Genomic DNA, 26,106 nt, shown 5'->3' with positions numbered 1-26,106 from the left:
AGGTGCCCAAAATTACTTACAATATATTGCAAATGTGACCTCCCCAGTGAGTTGCTTAAAATAAACCTCTTGCAATCAAACCCTCTAGAAATGGTTCCCAAGCTTGTTGACAACCACCTCACTTTGACAGGAGACTTTTTTTGCTTTTTTTTCCTGCTAGTTTTGCCCTCCCCTCCCTTCCCCTCTGATTTCTTTGCTGGGCTACCCACTGGTACCTTGGTCAAGTGATCCTATATTAAAAGAAAATGTGTTGAGGAGGAGTATGTGTTTCATATATACATATGGAGTCAGAGACTGGAGCCTCTCTCATTATTTGAAGCTGTTTTTTGTTATACATTTCCCCCACTTCGTTTATTTTCAGTCACCTGAAGCATTGGGTAAGCCGATCGGAGGATCTCCTGGTGGGATTTCTACCCACATGTCCATGATGTGTAGGATTGTTAGGCAGGTTTCATCGACTGCTTGCTAATGTTTCAAGCTTCACTACGTTCCCAGGTGACAGTTCAGCACCATGGCCCCACCTGTGTGAGCTGCACTAGTTTTTGGCAGGGCTGGAAGATTAAGAACTCTTTATTTTGGGAGCAACTGCCTGTTACTGGCTGAAGTTACAACACCTGGAGGTCTTCATGGAATGATATAGTAGGCACCATGCAGAAACCTAGGGCCTAGATTGTTGTGCTTTCTTTACTGAGAGAGGTTCAGTATATGGGCAAGATGATGAAAATGAATTAAAATAGGGAAATGTAAATAAATGCACATTAATCATTCTAAATTAATGCGCTTTGATGTTGTGGGGTTACTAGCAGAAGTCTAGCCTTAGCCATATTTATTTCACTCTTGATCAGATTGCTTATTACCACTTGTTTGTGCTCTGTATAGATATGGAGGCCACATATGCTGAGTATGAGGAATGGGCTGATGAGCTGCCTAATGAATCCGTGACGCAGCTGTACAAGAAGGCTATACAGCAAATGGAAAAGTGCAAGCCCTATGAAGAAGATTTGGTACGGTTTGATCCTCTGTCGCTAGCATTTGAATTCTGTAACGCAAAGATGTGTTCTCAGCTAGGGCCAGATTACAATATATTTTAAAAGAAAATAAACTCTTCAAAATTCTTTGGTATCGATTGATATTTAAGTCTGTGTGGCTATCTTTGTGTCTCAGGTTATGAAATGTTGTAATTCAGCAAGAATAGTGACAAGTGGAAAAAATAATCAGTAGACTAAAAATAAAGCTAGCATTCAGAAATGTTAGGTGGAATTTAGTGTCACTCTGAGACCATGTGGAGGCCCTGAGCTGGCTGATGAAATGGTTACATTCCATTTATAATTTTTTTTATATTTGAAAAGCACTTGGCCTCTAATTTCATTTTGATCTGCATAGGTCATATACTGCTTGTGGCAAGTGGCTAACATGATCCTAGGCCTCTAATTCCCAGGTATGAATTAGCTTATTTATTAAATATATAAATACTGGAGCCCCAATGGAGCAGCACAGTAATGTGAGTGAAGGCATGGCTGTTGCCCTACCATTTTCCACACTTGAACTTGGCCTGTCCGGCGTGGCACTGAACCAGAGGTGCTCGTTGGATGTTGGGATTGAGGGCAAGTCAATCCATGGTGGATTTAAGCATCTCTTAGAGGTCAGTTTAGATTGGTGTCAATGCCAAGAATGAGTTACCTGCCCATTTTCCTTTTTTGAAGTCTGACAAAATTACCAGGTTCATCCATTTTTGTACTTCTGACAAGGATTTAAAAATATAGCAGGGCATAATGACACATCCTTTATGCTTCTTACTGTGGTAATTTGATTTGCTGTGAGAGTAGTGTAACACTGCTTCTGTGTTCTGATTGGATATTGGTTGGCTGGTGTATATTGGTGAATACGTTTAGTCCCATGATTCCAGCCTTGTATTAGATTTGCCTAGCAGGACTGTTATGGTATGATTCCTAACTTGAGAAACTAGTTGTTGTGCATGTTAATGGAATTACTGCAGGCAAGTGATGAACACTGAAATATTTTATCTTGGCAAAGTCATTCATCTTGCTTTTGCAGCTATTGGAATATTAAGTTTCCTAAATAATTTTTGCTTATTCTGTTACAGTTGGTTGCAGAGTCTCCCAAACTGGCTGAGTATCAAGCTTACATTGACTTTGAGATGAAGGGTGGAGACCCATCACGGATTCAAATCATCTTTGAACGGGCACTGTCCGAGAACTGTTTAGTGCCAGACCTGTGGGCACGTTTCACTCTGTATCTGGTAAGGAATTTCTCTAAGAAAGGACTTATGGCTGAGTGCTGGAGTCCTCACCAGGATAGGGCCAGTTTTGTTAGTCCACATTGAAACAGTTTTGCTGGTGTTTTGTGAATGGTTGTTGGTTGAGAGATCAGTGTTGGCCAGAAAACCAGAAGAACTCCCCTGCTCTTCAAATAGTGCCATGGGATTTTTTTTGTCCACCTGAAAGGCAGTTTAATAGAGTTCTGAGGAAGTTTCTAATACAAAGAGTGATCAATACAAGGAATGGACTCCTGGATCGAGTGGAGGCAAAAACCCTGAAATTATTTAAGAACCAATTGAATACTGTAATGGGGGATTACCGGATCTTTCTGGATGGGTGAATTAAGATGGGCTGAATAGACTTCCACATCTGTAAATTTCTTGTGGTCTTGTGAATTGTACAAATGTGCCATGCTCTCTCCACTAATTAATCTGATTACATTAAGCACAGTAATGTGCTACAGTTTTATACAGGCAAGTACCGTTGCATATGGAGATTTAAACTAAAATGCCCAGTGCTCCATGGTCTGCACAGAAAAGCTACTGTCGTACCTGCTGTCCCCAATAAATCTCTCTGCCTTTTCAGACCACCGCATCTGAGTTTAGTTGGACTGCAGACAAAGCTCCCTCCATGATTTACTTTTAATTGGAAAGTATACAATGCCACTGCTCCCTTGATCCAGCATTAGTTGGAGAGTGTACAGAACCCCCTTGCCAAACCCCTTCATTTGTATAGTATACAGAACTCCCTCCTCTTACATGATCTATATTTGGTTGAATATTATGCAGAAGCCCTCTTCGCTGATCCGGTTTTAATCGGATAATATACAGAGCTCCCCCACCCCTTATGCAGTTTTGGTTGAACAGAATAAAGAGTTTCCCTAAGGTCCAATTTCTTTAGTGTTCTCATTCTGGAAGCTTTGTTTCTTCAGTTGTTGTAGACTGAATAAGGTGGATTGAGTCCATGATTGTGAAACAGTATGTAGTATGTTGGAAGGGAAAAGTTCTGGGATGGATCTCTTGTTTTATACTTTATGATGTCTGTTTTTCTTCTCTATCTCCACTCAGACACAGCTATTGATTTGATCCCCAATCTGCATATCTATATCATAGAATGTTACAGCACAAAAGGAGGCCATTCAGCCCATTGTGCCTTTGCCGGCTCTTTGAAAGAGCTATCCAATTAGCCCCAACCCCCTGCAAATAAATGGATTTGGTAAGGGAGTTCTGTACACTCTCCAACTAATGGTGGATCGGAGATTCTACCCAATGGTGGATCAAGGGAGCAGAGGTACTGCATACTTTCCATTTAAAAGTGAAACAGGGAGGGAGCTTTGTCTGCAGTCCAACTAAACTCTGATGTGGTGCTCTTTCCCCTTAGCACTGTAAATATTTTCTCTTCAAGTATTTATCCAATTTGTTTTTGAAAGTTATTATTGAATCTGTTTCTACCACCCTGTCGGGCAGTGCATTCCAGATCATAACAACTGTCTGCATAAAAAAATGTTTCCTCATGTCGCCTCTGGTTCTGTTGCCAACTACCTTAAATTTGTGTCGTCTGGTTACCGACCCTTCTGCCACTGGAATCGGTTTCTCCTTATTTACTCTCAAAACCATTCATGATTTTGAACACTTCTATCAAACCTTCTCTGGTCAAAGGAGAACAACCCCAGCTTCTCCAGTCCCGCCAAGTAACTGAAGTCCCTCATCCCTTGTACCATTCTAGTAAATCTCTTCTGCACCTTCTCTAAGGCCTTGACATCCTTCCTAAAATGTGGTGCCTAGAATTGAACACAATACTCCAACTGAGGCCTCACCAGTGTTTTCTAAAGGTTTAGCATAACTCCTTTGTTTTTGTACTCTATACCTCTATTAATAAAGCCCAAGATCCCATGTGCTTTTTTAACAGCCTTCACAACTTGTAGATACACCCCCAAGTCTCTCTGTTTCCCTTTAAAATTGTACCATTTAGTTTATATTGCCTCTCCTCATCCTTCCTACCAAAATGTATCACTTTACACTTCTCTGCATTAAATTTCATCTGCCATGTGTCTGTCCATTTCCCCAGTCTGTCTATGTCCTCCTGAAGCCTGCTACTGTTCTCCACATTGTTTACTACATTTCTGAGTTTCGTGTCATCTGCAAGCTTTGAAATTATATCCTCTATACCCCAGTCCAAGTCATTAATATACATCAAAAAGAGCAATGTCCTAATACTGACCCCTGGGGAACACAACTGTAACACACTCTCTCCAGTCTGAAAAATAACCATTCACCACTACTCTCTGCTTTCTATCCCTTATGTTTGTCATTCTAGGACAGACAGCTGAAGATCAAAGATCTGGTTCTATCTGCACATGAACGAGCTGTTCGAAATTGCCCTTGGATAGTTGGATTGTGGAAAAGCTATCTTCTGGCACTGGAGCGACACATAGCCGATCACAAGGATATAACAGGTAACCTTGTACTGAGAACAGCCCATTGCGTTAGAAAGGCCTTAGTTTGTTTGATGTTTTAGGTCATTGAGTTACAAAGTTCTACAACATTCTACAGTTATTCTTATGACATCCAAAGGACATAATTTAGATGAAATTCACTGTTTTTATTGCAATTGGTAGATACTTTTGAAAAAGCGTTGAATGCTGGGTTCATCCAGGCTACAGACTACGTGGAGCTTTGGCAGACGTTTCTCGACTACCTGAGACGGAGGGTCAATTTCAGCCAAGGTACAGCATAAAGGTGGCTGTCTACTTCTTCAGCCTTATCTCAGTGACGGTATCAAACAATGGCAAAGTATAAATATGGTAATGGCAATAAAATGTTACTGAGAATGACAACTTCTTTCCTTGGAAATAGTACCTGGTCTGAGGCAAGTTCACTTTCTCAGTGAGCTCTCAGTAAGACAGGAGAGTGGAGAAGTCCTATGGGAATGCTGAATCTAGATGCAGTTACCAAGGATAAAAAGTTGTTTAATAAAAGGCAGTCAGCACCTAATTATGGCCGGAAAGGCACTGGAGCTTGGGAGAGTGGTATATGCTGAGGACCTTGAAGGACAAGTGCGTGATGGTAGAGAGCGAGATACTCAAATGTGGAGTTAGGGGATTAGTTGAGATAGGACCTGGCGATGTGATGGAATACATGGGGGGGGGTGGGGTGTTTTGGGGTGGGGTGGGGTGGGAAGGGGAGCTTCAGTGTGGGAGAAAGCGTCACTGTTAGTGAATCAGGAGGATGAGGTAGGGGCAGAGGTAGATGGTGTTGTGAACTTAGAAGTAAGCAGTTTTGGTAACGGATTAGATGAGAGGTTTGAAAAACAGCTGTGGGTTGAACAGGACTTGGGTTGTGCACAGCTTGGTCCAACATGAGGAAGCAACCCCGGAGTTGGTGCTAAGTGAGTAGAGTTTTAGGCATGGTCAAAAACAATGGTTTTGGTCTACTCATTCGTTTGGAGGCAGTTCTGGCTCATGACCTAATGTCAGACAGGCAGCTGGGCAGCACAGAGGCAGTCGTGGATTGAGGGAAGTGGTGTAGAGATAGAGCTGAGTGTCATTAACCTACTTGTGGAAGCTGAAACCAGGACTGTGGATGATGTCACTAGAGGGATAGATGAGGAAGAAGAGGGGACCAAGGAAGGTGGTGGTGCAGAGGAGGGGGTAGAAAGCATTAATTACATTGAAGCAGGTAGCAATGGAAGCAAGTAAGTGCAATCACATGGAGCTGGAACGTAGAGGAGGATGGTGTCGCCAATCAGGTCGAATGTCTTGGAGAGATTGAGCATGGCAGGGAGGGACACACCATGGTCATCGTTACAGAGGATATCTTTGAATACTTCAAGTGCAATCTCATTACAGTGAGCTAGGCAGAAACTGAATTGAAAGGATTTGGGAAGGTGGGTGTGGAATTGGGAAGCAAAGATATGTTCAAGGACCATAGAGAGGAAAGATAGGGAGAACGAATGGTCAAGGGTGGGCTTTTTGAGGAGGGGGTGCTGACAGCAGATTTGAAAGTGAAACACACAATGTCTGAGCAAAGAGAGTCATTTATGACATTGGTAAAAAGAACTTCAGACTCCTAATTAAGGAGGTCCAAATGGCAGTTCATTACTGCTAGGGCTGGACCTGCTTATATGTGACAGAATTCTGTTCTTACGGAGCCTCTGAGATTCAATCAGTGATATGGCCACCCCCCCCCCCCAAAAGCTCCACACCAATAGCACCATCCCTTAACCACGAGAGAGGAGAGTCCTATTTGTAGCACATGAAAGGCACAATGTTGGTCTTTCCATCTACCTGCTGTTGAAAAACAGTATGCTAAGCAAAGAGTGACCCAATCCTCACAGCAACAGGAGGATTTAAGTGACTGAGAAATAGCATTTGAACAATTAAACTCTCCTTAATTAGTGGAGGCAGAATGGGGTGGCTGGACACATGGCCTTCAGCACTGAGACCAAGCCCATAACTTTGTTAATAGAAGGTAGACCATGATGTTGCCTCCCCCCAACTTGTCATAAGGTCTCTTTCTCTTCCCCACCGCCCCACCCCACCCCACCCCACCCCACCTCACCTCACCTCACCTCACCTCACCTCCTATAGAGGTTTGCTTTCCTGTTAATTCTTTGTTATTTTGTTTGAATAGATTCCAGTAAAGAGTTGGAGGAGCTCAGATCAGCTTTCAGTCGTGGTGTGGACTACTTGAAACAGGATATAGAGCAACGTATGTTTGCGCTTTTGTGTTTTAAAAATGAATTGCCGCCTGGGATATTGCAGTCATGTATTACAATGATTGACTACTCTGGCCAGATAGTCATAAGCAGATCTGATTTCTGCCATTTCCTGATTTACCTGGTATGCTTTTTAGAACATAAGGAGAGCTAGAGTTGAGAAATGGTCATTCAGACATTGAAGCTCATCTCTCCCCGCTACATTAACTAACCCGTCTAACTATTTTGAAAAATCCTAATATTATTTACTGAACTACCCTGCCTGGCAGATTATTCCAAACATTTATCACATTTGTCAGCCAGGATCTTCCCTTTCTAAATCCATGCTGGCTCTTTCTTATTCAGTTATTGCTATAAATGTAGTCTTTTAGCTACTCTTTAGAGTAGATTCCATTATTTTACCTATTCTAAATGTTGAGATAGTGGGTCTGTAGTTGCCTGTGTGAGAATTGTTAACTGTCTAAATATAGGCACCATATTTCCTTGCTTCCAGTTTTGCAGAATCTCAACAGTGCCCAGTGAATAAATTATTGGGCTCTAGTGAAGTTCAGCGGGACTGGAATTCGATAAACACTCGGTATAAAAGTATATGGAAATAGAATAGTTACCTCCAGCGGTTAAGCTACCACTGGCACAGTTGGCCGATGACCTCATACTGAAACTTGGGATTTGTGATGATAGCTAGTGCCCCACAAATTCCTCCCTGGCCTCCTTCAGGACCCTACGATATGTAGCTCTGACCTAGAGGATTTTGTTTGGTCTCGAGTTCCTTTATCAGGTGCCTCTGCCACGCTGAATTTAAAATCCTCTAGGGTACTGGGAAATTAGATAGCAAGTTAGTATTATGATCTTTAATGACTATTTCTAGAAAATATTCTTTTAAAGTTTCAACTGTTTTGACTACACCAATAATTGGTATAGTCAAAATAACAGGATGTTTGCTTTTCATGAACCTCCTGTTTATCTGCTCTTTCACTATTTTACTGGAAGAACATTTTAATATTGCACTGATTGCTAGCTAAAGATTACTAGCCCCTAGAAATTCCATTATTTCTATGCTGTGGATGTTAACATTGAATGGAAATTACTCTACTAGAGTATTTGCCACATCGGTTGAAAAATCAACCTTGTACCACATTCAGTAGCTTTGATTCTGTCAGAGGAAGGTGTTGGCAGCTATTATAGAAGGGTTGGGGAGAGCTGACGTTGCTCTTGTGGCAGTTCAGTTTATGAGCACGGGGAGGAAATTACATTGTTAAATTTTAATGTCCCTTTGTAGAGTGTTTATTACAGGTGCATTATATTATTAAGTACTGCAGCACAAGTTCCCTGCTCAGTGTATGGTGTTCTGCTTCAGTTGTGGTAAACCTATTTATTACGTGCATGTCACGTTTGAGCAGTTTACAATCGTTAATCCCCTTAATCTTAAGTTAAATGTGTTGATTTTCATCCCTTGTATAGTTCAGGCAAGATATGCGACTGGTTGCTACCTATATATAGTCTGACAGTCCCACTCAGGACAATGCTGGCTGGGTTCCTAATTCCGTCCAGTATTTCTCCTTGGTTTGGGAATTAATTTGATTTATTCACTAGAGAAATTGTTTTGATCTGTGGCTGATAAAAACTGAAGTAACCTCTGGTCTTCCTGCAGGATTCAGTGAAAGTGGGGACCCCTCATGTACAATTTTACAGAACTGGGCGAGGATTGAGGTAAGACTATACGTGGAACCTGGGGGCTTTTGAGAAGATATTTCAAACAGTAGTAAGCAATAAGGAAGCCAGTAAAACAATATAATACCAAATATAAAGAGGAAATGCAAAGCACCACCTGTATCTAGTCCGTTTGTGTCTATTTGAAAGGGAGTGTCACAACAGTATATTGGGGTAGGTGCAGGGCATTTGGGAATAGTAGCTTTATCGTCCCAAAGGTAATTAAATGATTTCTGGATTAATTTGGATGAGGCTTTGGCTTGTCAGTATCTGTTTTGTCTCCTGGAAACATTTTGAGGGAGGGGGAAATCTATCAGGTAATCAGTAAATTCTGTGTTATGAGCAGCAATGTATGTTTCAGATGAATTCCCAGCAGTCTCTATCATTTGTCCATTCATTCTGTTTGCTTTAATGACCACCCCAGGTAACTTATTCTAGATGTCAATTACCTACTGTGTGAAATACTTTGATCTGGATTCCCTATTTACTCCTAATAGCCTTATTTTTAAATTGTTACATCATTTTTGAAACCTTTGTGTGAATAATTTGTCTGGGTCAACTTTCTCAATCATTTTATAAATCTGAACATTTCTACTAAGTTGCAATCTCTTTCCCATTGAGTAAATGATTTCTGTGTGGCAACATCTTATTGATGGCAGGACAGAGACAAAATTCTCTGATAACCAGACCACAAAGGGCCGGAAATTGCTTTTAAAATAACAGTGAGCGTAATAGCGCTCACCATTATTAATGGCAAAATCAAAGAGCAGGTTTCAGCGACTGCAGATGTGCAAACACGAAATCTGGAACAGGTACGTTGTGTTTTTTAGGTCTAAACTAAGTTTTAACAGCGTGGTAAGTATTAATGACTGCCAAACAACCTCTCTGGCACCAAAAATGAACTTTTAAAATATGTGGAATCTTATTACTCCTGATTTTAATAGTTTTTGGACATTAAAAAGAAAAATTTAAAACCTTTTTTTTAACTTTTTCTTTCTGTTTCTTTTATCTCAGTCTTTTAATCTTACCCTCTTTATTTCACTTTCTCTATCTAATGTTATAGTACATTTACTAATCTCATCTGACACTTCCTGGCTGTTAGTTTGCGCAGTTTGTGAATGAACTATACTTCCTGGTACTCACAGCGTGGCTTGTTTCAAGCTGATTGGAGGAGGCGATGTAGAGATCCTTTCCTCCTCTCACAGCTCAGGGAAGCCCGGGAACAATCGCTGCACTTCTTGCAGCTCTCAATTAAAGCAAGTTGACGTCCTCTAGACCACAAAAAGTTTGTGGGTGTATTAGTTACTTACCAGCGGAGGGCGACATGTTTTCACCGCTCGGAGCAATTTCCGGCCCAATATTTAAAAAAATTTGAATGTACTTATTTCCTTATGTGCCTACAGTGTACCCAACTGCAGACACATAGCAACATGCTTTTGCTTGTGCTGCTCAAGTGGGGAACATTAAGAAATAGTACCCTTACAATCTGGTTTATATCGCCCTTTTATCTGTATTGACCCTGTGGAAGATACCTCTATATAAAAAATCATCTTTCACTGTGTGCATGAGGGATCTGCCTCTCCCTCCCCCCCCCCCTCCTCTCCCCCCCCCCCCCCCTCCCCCCGCACCCAATGTTGAGTTTTTGCATATTTTCTGTTTTTACCCCTCACTCAGCCAGGCTGCTTGTGCTAGGAGGAAACGTGCTTCCACAAGATCATAATGGCTTGCTTCTACTTTGCTCAACCACACCATGCATATGCACTCCTCACATCTGTGGGATTTCAGTAGCTTGCTCTTATTCTGTCCCTAGTGACAAAGGTGAATCATCTGTGGAGATAAATGTGCAAGCTGTTGTTGAAGGTCAGCCTTCCTTAACTCAGGTTTGAATGTACATGAACCAAGGGCAATGAGACTTTGACGTCCATAACTGGTTGCTTTCTCATAAGTTCACAGTCATCTTTGTTCAAATATTTACATATACAGGACTTGTGTTCCATGTTATTTAATTATATATTATTCAACAGCTGAGATTTGCAGATGGAGTGCTAAAGGTGACTGATGTTTTTGGGTCTTCCCTCTCCTTATAAGAAATAGGAGCAGGGGTAGGCCTTTTTGCCCCTTCAGCCTGCTCTGCCATTCAGTCAGATCATGATCTTCAACCTCAACTCCACTTTCCTGCCTGACCCCCATATCCCTTGATTCCCCTAGAGTCCAAAAATCTATCTATCTCAGCCTTGAATATACTCAATGACTCAGCGTCCACAGCCCTCTGGGGTAGAGAATTCCAAAGATTCACAACCCTCTGAGTGAAGAAATTCCTCCTCATCTCAGTCTTAAATGGCTGACCCCTTATCCTGTGACTCTGCTCCCTAGTTCTAGACTCTCCAGCCAGGGGAAACAACCTCTCAGCATCTACCCTGTCAAGCCCCCTCAGAATCTTATATGTTTAAATGAGATCACCTCTCATTATTCTAAACTCCAGAGAGTTTAGGCCCATTCTACTCAACCTCTCCTCATAGGACAGCCCTCTCATCCAAAGAATTAATCTAATGAACCTGTGTTGCACCGCCTCTAAGGCAAGTATATCCTTCCTTAGATAAAGAGACCAAAACTGTACGCAGTACTCGAGGTGAGGTCTCACCAAAGCCCTGTACAATTGTAGTAAGACTTCCTTACTCTTGTACTCCAACCCCCTTGCAATAAAGGCCAATATGCCATTTGCGTTCCTAACTGCTCGCTGTACCTGCATGCTAACATTTTGTGTTTCTTGTACCAGGACACCCAAGTCTCTCAGGACGCCAACATTTAATAGTTTCTCACCATTTAAAAAATATTCTGTTTTTCTATTCTTCCTACCAAAGTGAATAACCTCACATTTCCCCACATTATATTCCATCTGCCACCTCCTTGCCCACTCTATTAACCTGTCTGTATCCCTTTGCAGACTCCTTGGGCTCGATTTTCGCACCCCCGAGCGGGTGCGTTCGTGGCTGCGAAAATCAGGGATTCCCGGGCGGGTCTGGAGCCCGGCTCCAACCCGCCCACTTCCGGGTTCCCCAGTGACGTGCTCACATGCGCGCGCAGCCCCCGCATGTGGGACTCCTGCTGTCAATTAAAGCCAGCGGGGTGCCACTTAAAGTACTCATTAAGATATTTCAGGTCGTTTAGAGACCTGATTAACATAACATTTTAGGAGGGATGGGATTTTGCAAACAACTGGGACTGTTTCTCGTACTGGGGGAAACACTCCCAGTTCAAATGGACGTGTTGCAGCCATCAGCCTGTAGCAGCTGCAAAGGTCCATTTAACGGGGGGGGGAAAGACCCTCACTCATTGCAGGAGGACACTCAGTCACTTTGGACAAAGTTTGGCCTCCACCACCCTCCTAACAATAAAATTCACAAACTTGCACACTTACCCTGGTGTCCAGACACATGTACCTACCTTGCGGACCCCCCTCAAATGTACATCTTCCGGATGGGGGCCGCCGTAGCTGCAGTCATTACCTTCTCGGAGGACGAACAGCATCACCAGCCTCGCCGGCCACGCCGTCCACCTCTGACAGGTGGAGCCCCACAACAGAGTGCTGTGACACATCCACCTGCACAGCAGGAGGGAGGGCAACCGCAGAGAGAGATGCGTCGCAGAAGGCACTACCTTCGCCACAGGGTCTACAGACCGAGGCTCAGCTTCCTGGACCTCTCTGAGCAGCAGTGCACATGGAGGCTCAGAGTCACTCGACATGTAGTCATGGACATCTGCAGCCTCCTTTATGCCGAGCTGCTCCTGGCTGGCCCAGCATCATCATCTTACCTGTCGCTGTCAAAGTCACCACTGCCCTCAACAACTTCTCCGCATCCTTCCAGGGTGCCACCGGGGACATCGCCGACGTCTCTCAGTCATCTGCACAAAAGAGCCCTGCAAATACACCTACGCCCACTCTGCAGTGACACAATGGGTGGCATCAGTTGTGGGTCTTCATAGTGATCCTCAGGAAAGGGCATTATTGCACAAACCAGACAAGATTCGCAAAGACATGGCAGTAGTGGTGACAATATAATATGTTATGTGAGTTGATCAGAAATTAAATATAGGTAAACACCATGACAAACCCTCAAACACCCTTGTGCAGCCCCTTCATGCTCATGACACGTTTGCCTTACGCTTCCTACTGCACATATGTGGAGATGCCGGTGATGGACTGGGGTTGACAATTGTAAACAATTTTACAACACCAAGTTATAGTCCAGCAATTTTATTTTAAATTCACAAGCTTTCGGAGGCTTGTGAATTTAAAATAAAATTGCTGGACTATAACTTGGTGTTGTAAAATTGTTTACTACTGCACATATGTGATGCATGCCCTGTGGCTGCAGCACAGGTAGTGGCAGGTTGAGTGAGGCTGACCGTGAAAGAGATGCATGAGAGGGTGAGTATGAGATAGAGCCATGAGATTGTATGAGGATTGGGTTGAGTGGTAGTGGTGGGATGAGTACTGGCGAGGTGAGTAAGTGCAGGTAAGATGAGGATGAGCTTTGAGTGGGTGTGAGGAGTGATGTGATAGAGTAGTGTTGGCAGTGCAGAATGAGATGTGGGGTGGGGGTGGTGATGTGGCAGACGGAGTGTAGGGGAATGAGTAAGTGTACTTCGGCTGACCTACTTAGGTAATTGAAGCGCCTCCTGCACTGTATGCAGGTGGGCGATATGTTGGTGGTGCAGGTGACCTCCTCTGCCACCTCGAGCCAGGCCTTCTTGGTGGCAGAGGAAGGCCGCTTGCTCCCGCCCGCCGGGGGGAAGATCTCTGTCCTCCCCCTCCTCCTCACCCCATGCAATAATACCTGGAGTGAGGCATCATTAAACCTGGGATCAGCCTTCCCCCTGGGCTGCTCCATGCTGTAATTTTTCCTGTTTCCTGCAACATCAATCAGTGGAGGACTGCCCCTTTAAATAGGGCTCCTCCAGCTGACCGTCTATGCTGCGCATGCGCAGTCTGCCCGCTGTGCGGCTTTCCAGCGCGAAACCTGGAAGCACAGGGAGGTATATCCAATTAGCCTGCGATTCCGTGCGGAGCACCCCGATTTCACTGGGCGCGTTACCCACACGCCCAGTCGACCCCCCGCTGCGAACCCGCCGCCCTCCTAATATCGGGCCCTTTGTGTCCCCCTCACAGCTTACTTTACTTTCCCACCCAGCTTTGTATCGTCGGCAAACTTGGATACATTACAGTCGGTCCCTTCATCCAAGTCATTAATATAGATTGTAAATAGCTGAGGCCCAAGCACTAATCCTTGCGGCACCCCACTAGTTACATCCTGCCAACCTGAAAGTGACCCGTTTATCCCTACTCTCCGTTTTCTGTCTGTTAACCAATCCTCTTTCCATGCTAATATGTTACCCCCAACCCCATGAACCCTAATCATGCGTAACAACCTTTCACGTGGCACCTTATCGAATGCCTTTTGAAAATTCAAATATACTACATCCACTGGTTCCCCTTAACCTACCCTGCTCGTTACATCTTCAAAAAACTCTAATAAATTTGTCTAACATGTTTTCCCTTTCATAAAATCATGTTGACTCTGCCCAATCACATTATGATGTTCTCAGTGCCCTGTTACCACTTCCAGCATTTTCCCGATGTCTTAGATATTTTCGATATTTTAGATTATTCTCCTAGGTGAGTTCTTAGCTACTAACAATTTCAAGAGTGCCTTCACTAGTCCTGATAGCTAGGTATACTTTGTTAATATGTCCAGGTTAACAACCAGAACATCTTTCTTTCAAAATTTCTTTGGCTACTGGATCTGTCCTGTGCCTCCACAGGGTCTTTCTCACATCTTCAAAAAATAGAGCATCACACCATACCTTGTTTCAGAGCTTGGCTATCAAGTGAATTTATAATATATATATTTACAGTAGACATACTACACCAGCTCCTCAAAAGGAAAATAATAAATGTTCATAATCTCTGCTAAACCGTTATGTTATAATGAACCTTTATCTTTATACTCAGTATTCTTTTCATCCTATAGTCATATCAACTGCAGAAGCTCTGTGACCTTACTTATCTCTGAAAATTCCAAGCTGACTCAATAATCTGAACATTCCAATCTAATTAAATGCTCCCCAAATAATTGCTGGGGCTCCTTGGAATTGAATAAGAGTCATCAAGGACACAAATTATCCAGTTTTTTTTTGTTTCCTCCTATTTGTACATTCAAAATCTTCATTATTAGCAGCATATGTTACTGATTTCAGCCACTGCACAATACTGCCTTGTCCTATATACAATTTGTGCAGAGGTTTTCGAGGTGATTATCCGACCTATGTACTCCCATTGAAAGTGTTGGGGTGCGGCGAGGGGAAATTGGCAAAGTAAGTTCCTAGAGATGAGGAAGAATGGTTTGTATTGTGTATTCTGGGGAGTGGAATGCTTTCTCTGCGGATGAGTAGGGGTGGTTTATACTGTGTGTTCCTGAGGTTGAGAGTGACTGGTTTGTGCCATGTGGCCCCAGAGAAGTGGTTTGCACTGTGTGTTTGATTATTGGAAGGTTGAACAGTATTATGATTATTGCTCAACCCTTGTTTGTGTGCTTACAATTTAAATTATTTTCTAGGCAAGACTCTGTAAAAACATGCAGAAAGCTCGTGAACTCTGGGATAGAATAATGACCAAAGGAAATGCAAAGTATGCCAACATGTGGCTGGAATATTGCAATCTGGAGAGGTAAGAGCATCAGTCTCGTCAAACAGCAATTTACTTAAATTTTTCACAAACTTTCATCCATTATTTCCTGAAGGGGGGTATAGTGTACGGGCGGTGGGTGCTCAGTACCCTGTCCAGTAGCCAGTCTTCATTTGCTGTACCACTTAGACGGGCTGCACCTGAACCGGGTGGAACCAAGGTCCCAACAGAAAGGATAAATAGGGACTGGAGAAAGGACTTTAAATTAGGAAAGGAAGGGTAGGTTTCGGGTGGATATAATAAGCTAAAGGTAAGAAAAAGAAGGGCTGAGAACAAAGGTCAGACCACATAAAGAGATAAAAATAACATAAATACTCAGGGAACAGAAAAAGTTATAGGATCTAATAATAAAATACGATAAAAATAAAGCAGGAGTAATGAAAAATAAGAGCATATTATTTTTAAAAAATCATTCTGGCCACAGGGATAGAATAGAAACATAATTGTGACTGTAGAAAAATGCATGTTACAGCAAAGACAGTGTGAGTGGATTAGTGGATTTGTGGATTCCATCACAGGTGCTATACTGCCACTGTTTGCATGTGCGCCTGCATACATTGACGAAGCATTCGATATATTTTCTATTTGCACACTGTTTTGTTGCAGAACTCATGGCGACCCCCAGCACTGCAGAAAGGCCTTGCATCGGGCAGTACAATGTACCACTGACTATCCTGAGCATGTCTGTGATGTGCTGCTCGCCTTTGAGAGGATAGAGGGTGAGTGAGTGTAAAATGTTAAGTGTCCAGTAAAGAATATTGGAGACCTTAGAGTATATTATGTGGCTGAAAATGAAGTGAGGGTGTGTAATGTAAAATATGAAAGTGAAGCTGGTAACACAATCCTCTCTTGTGCTGGCTGAGTAAAGGATTGCTTGGGTGGAAAAAGTAAAATGAGATTAATTTATATTATTTTGGATGGAAATATGTGAAATTTTTGAGACACAGACTTGTATCTAAGACAGTGGATGGGGTGGAGGGGGGTGGCCTTCTGGAAATATTGATATTCTGCCAGGCACCATTTGCAAATATTGACATGCTCCCAGTGACCCCTTGCAGACACTGTCACATTCCCATGGACTCCCTGCAAATATTGATATACTTCCAGATATTGACACTTTACCAGGGTCCCCCCATTACAAATATTGACACACGCCCGGGGGCCCCCTATAAATATTGATTCCAGAGACTTCCTGCAAGTATTAACATTCCTGGGGAACTGCTGCATTCTCAAGTACTGCAATGGAGTATCAGCCTGGATTATGGGCTCAAGTTCTGGAATGGAGCTTGAAACCATAAACTTCTGACCCCAAGGTGAAAGTGCTATGAATTTAGCCAAACTGACACACAGTCTGAACAATTTGGCTAAAAAGTTTTCACTTACGGCAGGCCTCAAACAAATCTTATTTCTGGTCAGGTCTATTGACTTAAATTTATTCAAAACCAATGGCATAAACCGGGGCTTCAGACTTAATCCTGAGCTAATGTGATTAACATACAAAATATTCAAACTACAATTGATGGACTCAGTATCGGGCTTCCAGTGCACTCATAGGATGTTGATGTGCAGAACTATCAAGCTCACCAGAATAAATTCTTCTCTCCTGAACTTTGATCTAAGCTTTTAGAGAGCCCTTTCACAGGAAGGCCTACCTGGCAGCTAACTGGATAGTACACCAAAAATCTTTAGAAAGAATCATCAGCATTCCAATGCTGCACCCTTGGTCAGGTAGCTTATCTTTTATTGCTGGTGGCATTCCCTTCATGCCAAAGTTCAAAAGATCCAACAAGAACCCAGAAAGAAAGTTGTTTGTCTACATCTCCACATGACAATGGTGGCTGTTGAGGAGCTGCATCTGTCTATTCCAAATGAGTGTGACCTTATGTGGTCAGAAGATAGATTGTCAGGGAAGGCTATATTCCCTGCACTTAATAAAGCCAAGATTCAAGAACTGATCTCAGGGCAGTCAGAGGGTGTTACTACTGAAGTACTTTTGATCCTACAGGTGTGGAAAGTTCTTTCCCAAGCCACAGAACTTGACCAGGGGAGCTTGGGGTTCTTCTCCTGCTACTTTGTAGTTCCAAAGAAATTGAGAGGTTTCTGACACATTCTGGCCCCAAGAATCCTGAACTTCCTCATTCTCAATGGCTCAGTGAGTAAATGCAGTGCATGCTATGGTATTCCATCATACAGACTAAAAGATGCCAGGCTCAATCCCTCCTCTATGCTGAATTAGCTGATTCCAGCCTCATGGATGTGCTACAGTGCCCACGGTCTAGGCAGGGAAAAAAGCAGCAAAGATTCCTGCTCCTGATCGCTATTCAGTGACTCTGTGTGGATATCAGGTAAGGACAGGATCAGTCTCTGCTGTACACTCGCAGGATGTTGCTTTGCAAAGCAGAGCAGTTACTCGACTGAAAAGGCTCGAGAATAAATTCTTCTCTCCTGATCTTTAGTCTGATCTTTTGACAGGAAAGCACCTACCTGGCATCTAACTGGATAGTACACCAAAAATCTTTAGAAAGAACCAACTGAGTTCCAAAGCTGCACCCTTGGTTCCTACTATCAAAGAGCCTGTTGTCAATCACTGTCTAGATTTAGATATGAAAAATGGCCACATGATGAAATACCTGGGGGTTGGGGCACCAAAACAAGTGTACCCAGTGCAGAAAACTGCTTTTAGGAGAGAAGAGCAGAAAAATGGAGAGGGGAGGAAGGAAGTTCAAGATCGTAATGAAAACACTAAGTATTGTAAATCATCCTAGTGTAGATAATTAATGAGGTGTCAGCTTGGCTCAGTTAGTAGCACTCTCCCCTCTAAGTCAGAAGGTTGTGGGTTCAAGCCATAACACATTACCTAGGATGACACTTTAGTGCTGTACCGAGGGAATGCTGGAGGCTCAATGGGTGTAAAAGATTTCACGGTACCATTTGAAGAAGAGCAGGGAAATGTCTTTTGAACATTCCTCCCTCATTCAGCACCGCTAAAAACAATTATATCGTCATCTATTCATTTGCTGAGCGCGAATTTGGCTGTCATATTTGCCTCATATAAGGGGCTGTACTTCAAACATAATGCATTGTTTATTATGCATTTTGGGGCATCCTGAAAATGTGATAAGGTGTTATATAAATGCAAGTTCTTTCTCTCTTTCATTTTTCTCCTATCCTGAAGGTGTTCACTCCTTACATTCCACAGGCACCAATCACCGTTCAGTACCTTACTCAGGTGGCCCTGATTCATGTGTGATCTTTGGCAGTAAACAGGTACTAGACTGAAGAGGCATCAAAGCTGAATCTGATCATGTTCTCACCCAGTGTCCAACATACATTACCAGCAGGTGTCACTGGATACCAACCAGGAACGGGAACCAATTTCTCTCTCCAGCCTAGGGTCACTGAGACCAATTGTACCCGTCCAACCACCACCCTGAGGTCAGCTGACGCAGCACAGTCCCAGGACTAAATCTGGTCTGTATGGCTCAGCTGCTCGCTGGATAAATTTGCTGAGCTGCAGGGAATCCTATTGGACAAGTTTTATCAAACTTCTTTTAAGCAAGAGTCAAAGTGCAAAAAGGTCCTGTAACAGCTGTGGTCAAGAAATGTCAATGAAAGCAAATTATGTTTCCTCTTTTTAACACTGAACCATCTCCTTCAGTAATTTAAGAGTCACTTCAGCAGGATTCATGGAACTAGTTCTGAGTAGTATGAACACCTTTTATCTTTCTCTCCTTTTTCAGGTTCTTTGGAAGACTGGGACCTAGCTGTAGAGAAGACTGAGACCAGACTTAACCGTGTTAATGAGCGGAGAGCCAAGGTGAGTATATGGTGAATTGTGCTAGTTGCCAGTGTGAAGTCACTTTTGGAAATACCAGGAGGGAGAGATTCAACCAGTGCTGGGAGTGTAATGGCTTCTGGCATGATTAGTCAATACTGTAGGGGATGCACTGTGGTCATTGATATTCATTGTATATTAAGGGAAGTTGTCAGGTGATACCGTCAAAGTTGCTCTTTGGGCTGACCATAGGAAGGAGTGCAGGGATGGTTTGGAATGACTCGCTCTCTGAATTCCCCTTCTGGGTGTTCATTTAAGATTGGAGTTGCCATTACTAGAGAATAGAATTCTTTTCCACTTTTGATACCCATTGTCAGCATTGTGCATCCCCAGGTCCGGAGCAGTAAAAGTTCGATGCTGAGTAAAGCTCCTTCTAAGCTGTGCTATTGAGTGATCCCAGGTCACGTGCTGTGTGTTGACTGACTCCCCTGTCAACATAGTAAAGAATAGAAAGAATCTTCTGTGACAAATAGGAAGTTTCATCACATTTTGGATCAGAAGGCAGTTTCAATGTTTTTGTAGCTAACTCTGAGAAATGGCTTGACTGGATTAAATGTTGATTATTGCCAAAGCCAGTCTAGTTGAATACACAGTACCAGGAGATGTTTTAATTGCAGATTTTAAAAAAAGAAAAAAACTGCAAATCTAAAATAAAAACATAAAATGCTGGAAATACATAACAGATCATTTAGCATCCATCAAGTGAAACGGCAGGTTTTAACATTTGGGTCCTTACATCAGAATGGATGAGTGAAAGATAAACAGACCTTTTAGTAAGGTTGGCAAAAATAAAGAGAAATGGGGGAGGGGAGAGAATCAACAGATAAGCCACTAAAACAAAAGGAATATACTGCAATGCTGGAAATCTGAAATAAAAACAGAAAATGCTGGCAAAGACTCAGCAGGTTAGGCAGTATCTGTGGAGAGAGAAACAGAGTTAACGGTTTCATCAGAACTGATAAGCCAGGGAGTAAATGGGTTACATGATTGTGGCATTGGTTATGATCTTCCAAAATTCCGTAGATTCTAGAATGGTCCCAGCGGTTTGGAAGGTAGCAAATGTAACCCTGCTATTCAAGAAAGGAGGGAGAGAGAAAACTGGGAACTATAGGCCAGTTAGCCTGACATCATTTGTTGGGAAAATGTTGGAATCCATTATTAAGGAAGTGGTAACAGGGCACTTAGAACATCATAATATAATTAGGCAGAGTCAACATGGTTTTATGAAAGGGAAATCATGTTTAACAAATTTATTAGAGTTCTTTGAGGATGTAACTAAAAGGCATTCGATAAGGTGTCACATAAAAGGTTGTTACGCAAGATAAGGGCTCATGGGGTTGGGGGTAACATATTAGCATGGATAGAGGATTGGTTAACGGACAGAAAACAAAGAGTAGGGATAAACGGGTCATTTTCAGGTTGGCAGGATGTAACTAGTGGGTGCCGCAAGGATCGGTGCTTGGGCCTCAGCTATTTACAATCTATATTAGTGACTTGGATGAAGGGACCGAGTGTAATGTATCCAAGTTTGCTGACGATACAAAGCTAGGTGGGAAAGTAAAGTAAGCTGTGAGGAGGACACAAAGAGTCTGCAAAGGGCTATAGACAGGTTAAATGAGTGGGCAAGAAGGTGGCAGATGGAATATAATGTGAGGTTATTCACTTTGGTAGGAAGAATAGAAAAACAGAATATTTTTTAAATGGTGAGAAACTATTAAATGTTGGTGTCCAGAGAGACTTGGGTGTCCTGGTACAAGAAACACAAAAAGTTAGCATGCAGGTACAGCAAGCAATTAGGAAGGCAAAAGGCATGTTGGCCTTTACTGCAAGAGGGTTGGTATACAAGAGTAAGGAAGTCTTACTACAGTTGTACAAGGCGTTGGAGAGACCTCACCTGGAGTACTGCATACAGTTTTGGTTTCCTTATCTAAGGAAGGATATACTTGCCTTAAAGGTGGTGCAACAAAGGTTCACTAGATTAATTCCTGGGATGAGAGGTTGAGTAGAATGGGCCTATACCCTGGAGTTTAGAAGAATGAGCGATCTCATTGAAACATATGAGATTCTGAGGGGACTTGACAGGGTAGATCTTTCTCCTTGGACTCTAGGGGAATCAAGCGATATGAGGATAGGGCAGGAAAATGGAGTTTAAGTTGAAGATCAGTCATGATCTGATTGAATGGCGGAGCAGGCTCGAGGGGCAGTATTGACTACTCCTGCTCCTATTTCTTATGTTCTTATGACTCGCTAACTGTTTAATATTAGGTTGTCAGATAATGTAAAAAGATCATCAGTGAGGTGATGGAAAGACATAAAAAGAACATGCAAATGGTTGAGAACGTGAAAAGATATGGGAGTGGTCCACACGAACAAAAGGGGCTGTGAATGCAGCAGGTCTGAAATTAGAGCAGAAAATGCTGACCAAACACCGTGGAGCTGTCAGTCACATGAAACAATCAGGCCAGTCCCATGGTGTGGACACTCCGCTGGCACTGTGTTGTGACGAAAGGAATCCACCCATAAGCCAACACTGTCTCTTTTCCCCCTCCACCCCCCCGGCCAACAGCAGACCCACTCCACATGACCAATATTCCCTGCTGTTAAAAAAAAGAGGAACCAACCAGGCTCAACACAAACTTCAGGAGCAGTATCTCATCTTCTCCTGGATACTCTATAGGCCTCTGGTCTGAACACTGACTTTCGTAACTAAAAAAATAAAAATTCTTTAACAGTGTATTAGGTGAATAGCAGCTGTTTCTGTGGGGGACAGATATGATTGGGCGATATTCATTCATTTGCTATCTAAGCGTGTTTGTACTCTTTCTGCTCCATGACGAGGCTACACAGAGATCAGCTGTAAATACTATTGAGAGAAAAAAATGTTTTCCTTCTGGAGGTGAATTCAGTTTTTTAACCCCAGATTTTAACATTTCGCCCAGGCTGCAGAGAAGGAAGCCCTGCTGACAAAACAGGAAGAGGAGAAAAGTGTGCAGCGGAAGAAAGCCAGATCTGAAAAGAAATCTGCAAAAAAGGCCCAGAAACAGACACTCCCTGGAGACAAACGCAAAGCAGATGAGGAGGAGGAATGGGGCGCACAATTGGGTATGACCACAATTGACTGCTACTTATGTAGTTAATTAATGTGCTCTATTCTGTACATGTCAGCATTTCTAAGAGGGGAAATCTGGTAGAGTTGGACAGTAATGAAAGAGCAAGAATTTGTTTTAAAACTATTGCCTTCTTTCATGGGGAAGTTTTAAGCTTTTGTTCTCCCAGCCTTATGGAGAAATGCTGTTGTATCAAATGTTACCACAAAACTCCTCAGTTTGCAGCTGCAGGTTCTTTTAGGTGAACAGAATTTTGCGATATTCATTGATTAGTTATCTATTGACTTGACTACTCAACAGGACCTGGTTGGAACAGACTTTTCCAGTTTCAGATGCGCTCTCATTTATTTCAACACCCAGAAAAGTATGCCAGTCCATGCTGGAGCATGTACTGTTCAACTAGTAGCAGATTTCCCCTGTGGGTTGTTTTTGTTGAATTGGAGAATACATTGTTTTGTAACAATATACCTACAGCAGAACATCAAGGACCACTGATTTAAGGTGATCGAATAAGTGAGATTCCATTTGTATTCCATTTATGGATTTTTACCAATGCATTGGGGATTAAATTCCACTGTTCTGTCTATTTGTGTAAATGGACTGTTCCAATGCTCTCCTGGTTGGCCTCCCATCTTCCACCCTCCATAAACTTGAGCTCATCCAAAACTCTGCTGTCCATATCCTAACTTGCACCAAGTCACGTTCATCATCACCACTTGGCTCGCTGACCGACATTGGGTCCCAGTTCTCTAACACCTTGATTTTAAAATTCTCATTGCCGTGTTCAAATCCCTCTCTATCTCTGTAACCTTCTCCAGCCCTATTACCCTCCGAGAACTCTGCATTCCTCCAACTCTGACCTCTTGTGCATCCCCCACTTCCTTCACCCCAGCTGTCTAAGCCCTTTTCTCTGGAATTCCCTCCCTAAACCTTTTCACCTCTCCACCTCTCTCTCCATTTTAAGATCTGCCTTAAAACCTACCTCTTTGACCAAGCAATTAATCACTTGTCCTAATATCTCCTTCTTTGGCTAGGTGGCAATTTTTGTCTGATAATGCTCATTTGAAGCACCTTGGGAAGTTTTACTACGTTAAAGGTACTATATAAATGCAAGTTGTTGTAAATGACTGGCCTTTTTATATATACATCACTCCAGGACAAGGCATTGGGAACATAAGAACACAAGACAAGAACACAAGAAATAGGAGCAGGAGTAGGCCATACGGACCCCCGAGCCTGCTCCGCCATTCAATCAGATCATGGCTGATCTTCGACCTCAACTTCACTTTCCTGCCCTATCCCCATATCCCTTGATTCCCCTAGAGTCCAAAAATCTAACTATGAGCAAAAATATAAAGTCCAAGCCAAAGCTTTTGGGAGAGACTGAGGAAGATAAACAAAAACACATTTTAATCGGTAAATTTGTTTATGTTATTGTGAACTGTGTAATGTTTTGATGCTTTTGTTTTAAACCTTATTTTAGACATTAGAAATTTCAGTTATAAGGGGGAAAAACGGTGAAATAATTTTTTTTTCAAAAAGCACTTTGAATGATTCAGTTGGTTCACTTTGGCAAATTAATTTCAATATAGATAAGTGTGAGGTGGTTCATTTTGGTAGGAAGAATAAGGAGGCCACAGACTGCTTGGATAATAAGAGTCTAAATGGGGTAGAGGCTCAAAGGGATCTAGGGGTACAGATACACAAAACACTAAAAGTAGCAATGCAGGTTAATAAGGCCATAAAAAAGGCAAACCAAGCACTCGGTTTCATTTCTAGAGGAATATAATTGAAAACCAGAGAAGTTATGTTAAACTTGTATAGAACCTTGGCTAGACCACACTTGGAGTACTGTGCACAGTTCTGGTTTCCATGTTATAAAAAGGATATAGAGGCACCGGAGAAGGTGCAAAAAGGATTCACATGGATGATACCAGAACTGAGAGGATATATTTATCAGGAAAGGCTGAACAGGCTGGGGCTCTTTTCTCTTTTTTTTAAAAAAAGAAGGCTGACAGGTGACCTGATAAAGGTCTTTAGGATTATGAAAGGGTTTGATAAGGGTAGGTGTAGAGAAAATGTTTCCACTTCATAGAGGTCATAAATATAAGATAGTCACTAATAAATCCAATAGGAAATTCAGGAGAAACTTCTTTACTTAGAGAGTGGTTAGAATGTGGAATGCGCTACCGCAAGGAGTAGTTGAGGCAAATAGCATAGATGGATTTAAGGGGAAGCTAGATAAGCACATGAGGGAGAAAGGAATAGAAGGATATGCTGATAGGGTTAAATGAAGAGAGGTGTGAGGAGGCTCATTTGGAACTTAAATGCTAGCATAGACCAGTTAGGGTGAATGGCCTCTTTCTGTGCTGTACATTCTATGTATTTGTAGGTTCTCCTGACTTAGCATTCAGGATTGGTAACCTTTTTAATTCTGATTTGATGCTGTTTTACTTTGAACCAATCAATAGAATGTGACAACAAGAGGTAAGAGTGACAAACGAGTGCACACTAGACACAAGACTTCTGATGTATTGTTAGGCACTGTCTCATGCATTGCACACGGGTTCGAGGTCAAGTTTGGCTTAGAGGGCAGGGGTAATTGGACCAGGGGTAATTCAACCCCTATTTTAAAGTTTCGTATTTAGTTGTTATTTTTATATAATACTTCAACTGTAAATAACATAAAATCAAACAGCAGAATGTACAGCAATTTAGGAAAAGGGAAAGTAAAGTTGATTGGAACTTAGTAGTTTCTCTGTAAAATCTTTTTCAAGTCTTTTTCAGCATGAGAATGACTTAATGATTTTTTAAAAAGTATATAAGGAGCACGCTATATATAAGAGGCTCTTGCACTCCTTTGAACAGCTAATCAGTGTCTTCCTCTCTGTCACCTACCCTAACTCTTCTTCCATTTACCCATCCCTCACTTTTTCTTCTATGAAGTGCCTTGGAATGTTTTCTGCATTAAAGGCACTATGTACAAGTACAAGCCGCTGTGGTGACGGTGCAGCAGTTGGGAAGGTCCAAATTACAGATTTAACACAGTGGTTTCTGTTACTCTGTTTTTGCCACCAGTGGGCTTGTGTTCTGACTTGGGCTGGTTCCCCTGTCTTATTTTTCTATTTTCCTGCTCCAGTTATGGTCACAAGAAGAGATTTCTAATGATTCATCTTTTAATTTTAGATCAGCCAAATAAAAAGCCTCGAGCTGGGGAGCTAGAGGAAGGCGAGGAAGATATGTTGACAGAATGTGGTCTGTTCGGTCGTAAAAGCAATGCAAAGACCCTAGAGACTCCAGCATTGCAAAAACAAAAAGCTGTAGCTGCCACAAGGAGCAAAGTTCATCACGATAACAGCAAGGATAACCTGACTGTGTTTGTTAGTAACCTTTCATACTCAATGCCCAATCCTGAGGAGAGGCTGAAGGGGATGTTTAAAAGTTTTGGTCAGATTGCAGATGTCCGCCCTGTTTACAATAATAAGGGACATTTTCGAGGATATTGTTATGTGGAGTTTGAAGAAGAAAACGCGGCTGCAGACGCCTTGCGGCTGGACCGCCAGGAGTTAGAGGGCCGGCCGATGTTTGTTTCACCTTGTGTCGATAAAGCAAAGAATCCAGAATTTAAGGTACTACTTTTGGTATCAGTTTTATTTTACATTTTCCCATGCCCCTTTCTTTCACGAAGTTCCAATTGGCTGAAGTGAAAAGACC

The 26,106-nt window shown here is 42.4% G+C and overlaps 1 protein-coding gene across 1 annotated transcript in view; it reads left to right on the top strand.

The window, feature by feature from the left end:
- sart3 (spliceosome associated factor 3, U4/U6 recycling protein) overlaps positions 1-26,106 on the top strand; it is a 39,701-nt gene that overhangs the window by 8,290 nt on the left and 5,305 nt on the right. Inside the window, exons 6-16 of the mRNA XM_068005743.1 lie at positions 880-1,004; positions 2,105-2,260; positions 4,596-4,734; positions 4,897-5,004; positions 6,911-6,988; positions 8,647-8,705; positions 15,323-15,432; positions 16,057-16,169; positions 19,191-19,267; positions 22,225-22,387; positions 25,579-26,021. Coding sequence (XP_067861844.1) covers positions 880-1,004; positions 2,105-2,260; positions 4,596-4,734; positions 4,897-5,004; positions 6,911-6,988; positions 8,647-8,705; positions 15,323-15,432; positions 16,057-16,169; positions 19,191-19,267; positions 22,225-22,387; positions 25,579-26,021 — 1,571 coding nt within the window. The remainder of the gene's footprint in view (positions 1-879; positions 1,005-2,104; positions 2,261-4,595; positions 4,735-4,896; positions 5,005-6,910; positions 6,989-8,646; positions 8,706-15,322; positions 15,433-16,056; positions 16,170-19,190; positions 19,268-22,224; positions 22,388-25,578; positions 26,022-26,106) is intronic.

The sequence above is a fragment of the Heptranchias perlo genome, chromosome 25 (genome assembly GCF_035084215.1).
Source record: "Heptranchias perlo isolate sHepPer1 chromosome 25, sHepPer1.hap1, whole genome shotgun sequence".
NCBI lineage: Eukaryota > Metazoa > Chordata > Chondrichthyes > Hexanchiformes > Hexanchidae > Heptranchias > Heptranchias perlo.
This window is presented reverse-complemented; position numbering and strand designations above follow the sequence as displayed.